General features: G+C 57.9%; 1 protein-coding gene across 1 annotated transcript; it reads right to left on the bottom strand.

The window, feature by feature from the left end:
- Nucleotides 1-5,706: 5,706 nt before the first annotated feature.
- roqT-1 (Efflux pump roqT) lies at nt 5,707-7,552 on the bottom strand (the record flags this gene model as incomplete). The annotated part of the gene is made up of 3 exons (XM_037329369.1): nt 5,707-6,353; nt 6,437-7,105; nt 7,168-7,552. 3 exons carry the CDS (start codon nt 7,550-7,552, stop codon nt 5,707-5,709), a joined length of 1,701 nt encoding a protein of 566 aa, XP_037171811.1.
- Between the last annotated feature and the right edge of the window lie 1,114 nt (nt 7,553-8,666).

Here is an 8,666-nt window from a genome sequence, read left to right as displayed (position 1 = left end):
ACACACATTCCACTTCACTGTCAGCCAGTGACCACCACCGGCGCTACCACAGCCCCCACAAAATGGCATCGTTCCTCATCACCGGCGCCTCCCGAGGCTTTGGCCTGGCACTTGCCCGCGAGCTGGCCTCCCGCCCGGCCTCCGAGGTGGGCACCATCATCGCCTCAGCCCGCGGAGACTCCCCTGACTTGAACGAGGTCGCCAAGGGCTCCTCCGGCCGCGTCGTCGTGGTCAAGCTCGACGTCACCGACGATGCCTCCGTCAAGAAGGCCGCGGCCGAGGTCGAGGAAAAGCTTGGCGGTAAGGGTCTCGACGTCCTGATCAACAATGCAGGCGTCTGCCAATACGCGACCGACGGTACCAAGTCCATGTAAGTTGAAATTCATTTCATGCTTCCTCTGATCCCTCATCCGCCCACCCACTTGGCTGCTTGACTAACACGCCTGTCAAAAAGGGAAAACCTTCAGGAGAGCCTCGACATCAATGTCTTTGGCGTCCACAGGGTCACAAAGGCCTTTCTTCCTCTGCTACAGCAGGGCAAGCTCAAGAAAGTAGCCAACATGTACGTTATCAAACCAGAGACCCCAGCGCATCCTTCTGTTCCACTTTCTGACCCAGACCTCGCTTGCTCATACACAGCTCGACCACCTTCGGTTCTCTGGCCATCATGCCATACGTCCACTTCATGCCCGCCCCGTCCTACAAGATCTCCAAGGCCGCCATGAACGCCCTCACGGTCCAGTACGCCCTCGACCATGCCAAGGAGGGCTTCTCCTTCATGGCTCTCTGCCCCGGCGTACGTCCACCCCTCTTTTCTTATTCCTCGTGTCGTGTCAATGAGCGCTGGCTGATGAACTCCTTTTCGCTTGTTTAGTGGTTGAAGACCGACCTCGGCGGAGGCGACATGGCAGACCTGACCCCCGAGCAGGGGGCCAAGGCTTCGCTGGACATCATCTACAAGCCTAACGAGCAGACCAACGGCAAGATGCCTAAGGTGTTTGTCAAGGGCTGGGAGGATGCGAAGGGCCCCAACGTCTACGATGGCACTGACGTCCCCTGGTAAACCGGTCCAGCTGATGACGTTGAAATCGTATTGAATGATTTCGGGGCTCCAAGTTGCCGCTGGAGTGGGCTTAGACCGTACCAAGCCTCACCGGCCTGTGATACGCTTCCCTAGCAATGATCCCGTAGTTGCAGAGAATAAACAAATAAAAGACTTCTGAAATTCCCTGGTTCTTTTTTTTTCTCTTTTTTTTCCATTTTCCTCTTGTCTCTTTGTAGGAAGAAAAGGAAAGGCTGCGTGGGTTTGCTCAACGTCTTCCCTGACACTATGTTGCTTCTCTACGCAATACACCTGTTGGCTACCTCAATAATAGCTGATCGGCCTCAGTAGAGATCGTGAGTCGAGAAACGCCGCATGCGGGTCATGAATTTGATTTAGCCGTCCAACACCGCCAGTCTAAACATTGAATCTAAAGATACATGATACGTAATTACGGGTGATGTTCGCTAAAACGAGTGGTCGCCCCAAAAGTCCCCGCTCTGTGTGTAACTGGCAATGTTTGCCGCGTCAAACGAAAGCCACTGAGACACATCGGCCGAGGCCGGCGGCGTCCCTGTCCCGCCGCCAGCCACGAAACCGACCGCCAGGCGGTGATGGCCCGGAAGGTCGGGCCCTCCGTGCAACCACGACGCCGACAGGCTTCCCACAACCGTCGACTCCCCGGTCTCCTTGCCGAACTCCCCGTCCACGTCCTCCTCCCGGGTCCCAGGGGTCGTCGCCGCGCTCCTGGAGGCGGCCGCGGAGAAGCTTTCGCCCTCGGACAGCCTGCCCAGCAGCTGGCCCAGGGTGCTCGCGCCAAGGTCCGCCATACTGCTGACCTCGGCCAGCATCTTCAGCCGGTCCAGGCCGCCCCGAACGGCTTGCAGACACGCGGAGCGCGAGAGCCCGGGGATTCCCGCCTGCAGCGGATCGGCGGCCTCCTCGTGCGGCGGCGGCGGCGTGGGAGGAGAGTAAGAGGTCTCTTGACGCTGGCGCTCGCCGGGGAACGAAGGGTCCGCGAGCAGAGACAGGAGCAGGACGGTCGCTTCAAAGGTCGAGATGACAATGCAGGCCAGCCGCGTGTGGCGGCCCCCGAGCAGCGCGTGGAGCTGCCCGACGCTGTCGAGGGCATGCAGAGCGGCGACGGCTAAGCTCTTCTTCTGGAAGCCCAGGAGAACGGCCTTGTACTCCGGCAGGGGCGCGGGCCGGCGCAGGAGCAGCGGCCGGAAGTTCCAGCACAGCGAGTCATACACGGCCGTGTGGAGGAGTTGCCGCTGGAGGGGCAGCCGAGGGAACTGCTTGTCCCGAGACTCATCGGGCCTCACGAGGGCGAAGCTCGGCGTCAGCTGCGGAAGGAATTCGCGGCAGAATTGGTCGTAGCGCTCTCCGGCCGTCATGGCGTCGTACTCGACGCCGCTCGGGGGACTCACGCTGCGCCAGAAGTCAGCCAGGCGTGCCTGCAGGAGCCGCTCGGTGAATGGATCGACGTCCTGCTGCAACTGCGGCTGGGCACCGTGGGCGAGGCGTCCCGGAAGGAACGGAGCGCTGTCCAGCTGGCGGGAGAGCAGACTGTCGGCAATGTAGAGGTTGCAAAAGACCCTCCGGGCCATCTCCCGGTCGACCTCGTCGGCGGCGGCGACGACGCGGGTGTTGCAGTGCATGCCGACGTTCTGGGCGACGCGGATGGCGCGGCCCAGGGCCTCGGCGTAGGCTCTCATGTTGCCTTCGGCCTGGTACTTAAGCCCCAGGAAGGCGAGATGCTGCGCTCTGACGGGCGAACCCCGGCTGTCGGCGGCGGCGCTGATGGCTTCGGTCTTGTCGGCCGCGTCGTTGAAGGCCTCGCGCAGGTCGGAGAGTAGCTCTCCACGAATGCGGTCGAGGGGGTAGGCTGGGGACGGCAAGAACTGCAGTGCGTAGGAGCATATCCGCAGCACCAGGACGGCGAACTCGACGTCCGGGGCACGCTTGGCCCACTCGGCGGCGTTCCATCTCTGGTACTTTTCCAGAAACCATGGGCCGTGGACCAGCTGATCCATCCTGCCGGCCGCGAGACGTTAACTACCGTGTTAGGAGCACACGCAAAGTCCACGGGGAGCAAGGAGGGAAGGGATCGGTGGCACTTGTGATATGAGACTTCATACTGACCAGCAGATTTCAGTGGCGAAGAAGTAAGCCAGAAAGTCCATGACCTGTCTATCGGGCATGCGCTCGATCACTACAAGAAGCTCGCTGGCGGCTTCAGGGCCAAGGGGGGGCGAGCTGCTAGCATGAGAGTTATCGTAGCAGTTTACCCCCAGCTGGAGCAAAAGTCAGCATGCTGCCTTTTGCCTTCTTGTTCCTGCGGAAGGATGTTGTTCGCCTTTTGTATGAGGGCGAGAGTGTTGCTGTTACTGTCATGGAAGTAACCAAACGACTCGCACCACTCGTCCCGCAGCGGATGAGTTACGGCAGGAGGAGGAGGAGGATGAGGGTGATGAGCCTTCTCCGCTCCGTCTCTATCCCTACGCGTCTCGGCGATATGGAGAGGCGGGGGGCTGGACGTTGCACTGTTGCTCGAGACGATGGGGTTGTAGATGCAGCCGTCGATGCGTTGCCGGCGTGTGCAATGGTTACAAGGGTACTCGCGGTTGCACTGTTCACGGCGAAAACAAATCGTCTTGTTTCAGCACAGAACGGAATCCGCGAGGATGGAGATGGGAGACTCGGGTGCCTCTACGGGCTGCTCCCTGCATATGCTGACGGGCTCACCTTTTGCTTTCGAGTATAGCATGGTATGCACGACGAGATGACACGTTTTCGGGTAGAGCTCATGTTTCACAACAAGGCAGGAAATGAATGAATGCGTGGTAGTGTTCCACGCGGCAAAAGAGCACTGGAGATGAGAACGGACCTTGGACATCCCCTCCCAACTATGTAAGCGGCCCAGGCTGGATATTTGTAGCCTCACAGCCGCATGATGATCTTCTTCCTTGCTTTGGCTACTTATCAAATAATTCAGACCGCGAGTTGTTGAAGAGTAGGGTAGTAGTTCGCAAACCTGATTGGTCACTATTGATGGCTTTTGTTGATGTCTGTCTCTCTCCCCATATTCGCCATCTGGGTCACGATCCTTTGCGGACATGTCACCGCAAAGCCCTGGCCTCTGAATGCTACCATGAAGTTTTCGGCACATTCTTGGTGAGTTCACCACGTTTGACACACCCCCTCAGCGCGAACTGACTTCTTGTTTGAAAGGGAGATTTGCGTCAGCAGGAGTGTAGGTTCGGCTGCAGCCTAGGGATGGACGGGTGAGGAAGGCCAGTCGGAGGGTCTGGGTACCTATCGTCTCCTTTTCAGGCAGCTGATATTTAAAGTATGCAGGAGGCACAGAAGTGACACCTCAAATCACCATGTTTGACAAACACGTACGATATACCTGCTTCGGACTTAGCCAACTCTGCGGTTACATGAAGGCGGGGGAAGGGGTGGGGGTGCGGCTCAGCCTGCAATATGCTTGCTTATAAATCGCAAAGAGGCAGACTAGCCGGGGAATGTCAGTCAGCTAGGTACGTTTGGATGGCCGATCAAAAGCTACAAGCCGGCGGTTGAGGCAACGCGACTTTGGGGCTGCACTGCTACAAAGTGATTCCTCGGGCTCGTAGTGTGTCGACGCGGCAGGCTCCCGTACAGAGGATACTATTGATCGATCTCCTTTGGCCCTGTCAGTTCTGGAACGGCCCGCAAGGAGAGAAAGACGGTTGTGGCAAGAGATACAGCGTAAGGCTCGGGCAGAGTAGAAACATGTCTCGGCGCAGGTAACCCATCTACGCGCTACGTATTATACTTACCATTTGTGCATCTATGCCATGTAGTTGATTACATGCAGATGCCGTAAACCTGCATTCAATCCGCCCCATTCTGCAGCCAGTAGGAAGTGTAGGTGGATTGCGGTGAGTCCTCCGATTGGACCCGAAACGCGGGTGAGATTCTGTTCTGGTGACAACATACCAAGCAAGGTTGCATTCGCATCCCGTATTTCTCGGAAAGCGGACCGAGGTACCTTTGCGAGCAGTCTCTCTGGGGTAAGGCGGGAAATGCACTACTAGTATTGTACCTAATACTCGGCATGATTTGGTTGTGGTTGTTTCTACATAGTGGAACATGATACCTTGCATTCCATACCACAGCTAGCCCACCTCTATCCATATCAACTAGGCCAATTACCACCAACAGGTTTCAAAGACAAATCCCCCCATCGACTTTCAACTGTTGCTCTGCTATAATCATCTTACTCTAATCATCTTATCATCGCACCGCCCACGTCTTTTTGAACGCATCCTGCAGGATGACCCCACCCAAAGGCTATCCTATGGTCTGTTGCTGCCTATGACTTTCTGTTTTCTTGCACATCAACCCCTCTGAATACCACCAACGTACCCGAGTTGCCGAGTTGCCGCGTTGTTTAGCCATGCACAAGACCAATGTTACATTGTGCTTACAGCCGCAAGACATCCAACTCCACCCCCGGACTCTCCCTTCCTCGCCTAGCATAGTGTAGCATTCGTCAACGCGATGGTGGCGTGAGACCCTGTGCCATAAGATCTGACCAATGCGCACGCATGTCTCGTTCAGTAGCGAGGGCCGCAACCCCCCACCTCCCCCATGCATCCATCCATGGACTATCTCTATCTCTTCTCACCGGCCCCTCCTATCCTCTTCCACCTGAACCCCCAAGACACGAGAAAGGCGCACGCCGCCGCCGCCGCGCTGATGCAGAACGTGTTGCGCAGGCCCAGCGCGTAAGCACGCAGGACGGCCCCTACCGCGTCCTCGCGGCCCATGTCTGCGAGCACCTGGCGGATCTGCGAGGCGCCGCTGTCGATGAGAACGCGGGCGTCGACCCCTGGCGTCTCGCGGGCGATGTTGTCGATGATGCCATTCTGGAACGCCGTCTGCGCCACCGCGACGAAGACGGCGCCGCCGAGCGACTGGAAGAACTGCACGCACGCCGTCGCCTGCGGGATCAGCTGCTGCGGCAGCACGTTCTGCACCACGATGATGCCCGCCTGGAAGCAAACCCCCGTCCCCAGGCCCGCCACCACCTGGTACCCGAACCACTTGCTGAGCGGCGTGTTGACCCAGAACGTCGCGATCAGGGCCATGCCCGCCGTGAGCACCGCCGTCGACACCAGGATCACTGGGTTGTAGGACCCGAACGCCGTGATCAGCGCCCCGCTGGCGATCGACGCGATGACCACCGATATGAGGTACGGGAGGAGCTTGAGACCCGCCTGTACCGCCGAATCTCCCTGGACGACCTGGAAGTATAACGCTGGCGACGCAACGAAGAGTTATTAGTCAAGTTGCCCTTGGATATATATGTATATCGCCATGCTATGCCGGAACTTTACTCACCCAGGTAGTAGACAAGGGGGAAGAAGAATGCCCCGACAAACAGCGCAAACAGCATGGCCGAGAGCACGTCGCGGTTCTTGAAAAACCGCGGAGGCAGGATTCCCTTGTCCTGCTGCCGGACCTCGATGCCAACGAAAATTGCCGCCGTCGCCCCGGCCCCGACGAAGAGGCCGATGATCCTCGAGTCGTCCCACGCGTAGTCGGCACCCCCCCACTGGAGGGCGAGGAGCAGCATGACGATGGCCGGGAAGAAGGCTGCCGTGCCGGCGAGGTCGAGCTGGAGGATTCTGCCGACAAACGACCCGCCCTTTGGCGCGTCCTCATCCCCGTCCGCAGCAGGCAGCGTGATGCGCAGGAAGAAGAATATCACCGCCATGGCCACCCCACCAATCGGCAGGTTGATGTAGAAGCACCAGCGCCACGTCACCTTGTCAGTGAACGCGCCTCCCAGCAAGGGGCCGACGACGGAGGATATCCCCCACAGGCCCCCGAAGACGCCAAACATCGCCGGCCGGTGCCTGAGCGGCATCGTGAAGGCCAGGATGACCAGGGAGCCGGAGAAGATGCCGGCGGTGCCCAGGCCCGCGACGGCGCGCCCGACGATGAAAGCCGCCGACGTCGGCGCCACCGCCGTGATCAGGCTCCCCAGTTCAAAGAGGGCCACGGCGCCTGGAGGCGGGAGAGGGAAGAAGGTCAGCAGAGCGCGCATCTGAGCCGTCCGATTGGCTCACCTAGAAACGTCATCTTGATGTCGAAGAGGTGGTAGATGCTGCCGTATAGCGGCTGCAGCACCGTCTGGGTCATGAGGTACGAGGATCCGTACCAGCCAATGTCCTTGATGGAGGCAAACTCGGACGTGATGGCCCCCAGGGCCGGGGCGATGATGGTCTGGTCCAGCGCGACGAGGAAGACAGAGAGGCACAGGGAGGCGAGGACGAGCCACAGCTGCGCCCCCGTGAGGTACCTGGACTCGTCTTCGTCGTCTCGTGTCGTCGACTTGTCTGCGGCGGTTTGTTCTTCCTCCGCGTCGTTCATCTTTTCGTGCTTGTCCTCCACCACCGCCATTTCGGCTTTGTCGGGAGGCCTGTCCTGCTTGGGAGACTGAGCGGGTGCCATTGTCTGTCGTCGAAGTGAACGGGTCAAGAAATTTTCCAGATCAAACGTATTTCTTTTTGGTCCAAGTCTACGGAATGATATGTTGAAAGGTTGGCCTTCGTAACCGTTGCGCCCCTCGACATGGGCGTTGCACTTCAACGGGTGGGGGCCTTTGCCCGACAAATGTGATGACTACAAGCCTGGCCGACGTGATGAAGGCGCAGATGTTGATTTGTAATGCGCAACTCATGGGAGACATACCAGGTGTCTGACTGCGAAAGACGGGCATGTTGGGCGTTTGTGTGTAGCATTCAGCCGAAACAAGCATGTTCCTTTGTTCCGTACAACCACCTATCAGGGGCTCGAGAAAGATAATAAGCCAAAGCACGTTGGCAGGGATAAAAATCCAGCCATTCGGCCGTCACGGATTTGGTCGTTTCGATCGACCGATGCCGATGTTGGATGAGATGGGCTCGGCCGACGCAGTGTAACATACGAGACCCCCCTTGAGATGTGCTTACTATGTTGCCATGTCAATCTGGAACCTCGGACGGTGATTGCTCGGCCTGAATAAGGATCACAACTGACTAACAGGAAAGTACTGTAAATGTTATTCGAAGCCAACCATACACTATCGCCATTCAACAACAGAAACAAGAATGAATGTCGGATTATTTTGAAGAATGCTTTTGGTAGGCAATAGCTGCGTAGGATCTAGGAGTGGGCCATAACTGGGCAAAGCAGGCTGACCATATACCGCAGCAAGGACACAATCGTTTATAATTTGACGCGTAGCATCTGCATACACAGACTAGCTGTCTTTTTCTCACACCCTCCCGTCGGTTTTGCTGAAAGACATGAAATCATTCGTATCTCGACTTGTAGCGGGTTCCCTGCCATTGGGTCAACGACCGAGGGCAAGGAGGCTTTGGGCGGACGAGCGTCTGTATACCTCTCACGCCGGCCAACACAAGATCCGACGACTTGGATGCGTGTGAGTTTGGAGCCTCGTAGGACGTCACGCACCGTTGTGATGGGGCGGCGGCGGCAGGCGAAGGAGGACGTCTAGAGACTGACGACTGTTTGCAGCGAGTCTTACCAAATAGCTCTCCAGACATTGGGCTACATGCGAGGC

This window comes from Colletotrichum aenigma (assembly GCF_013390185.1).
Source record: "Colletotrichum aenigma strain Cg56 chromosome Unknown KSG_Cg56_contig10, whole genome shotgun sequence".
Taxonomy (NCBI): domain Eukaryota; kingdom Fungi; phylum Ascomycota; class Sordariomycetes; order Glomerellales; family Glomerellaceae; genus Colletotrichum; species Colletotrichum aenigma.
This window is presented reverse-complemented; position numbering and strand designations above follow the sequence as displayed.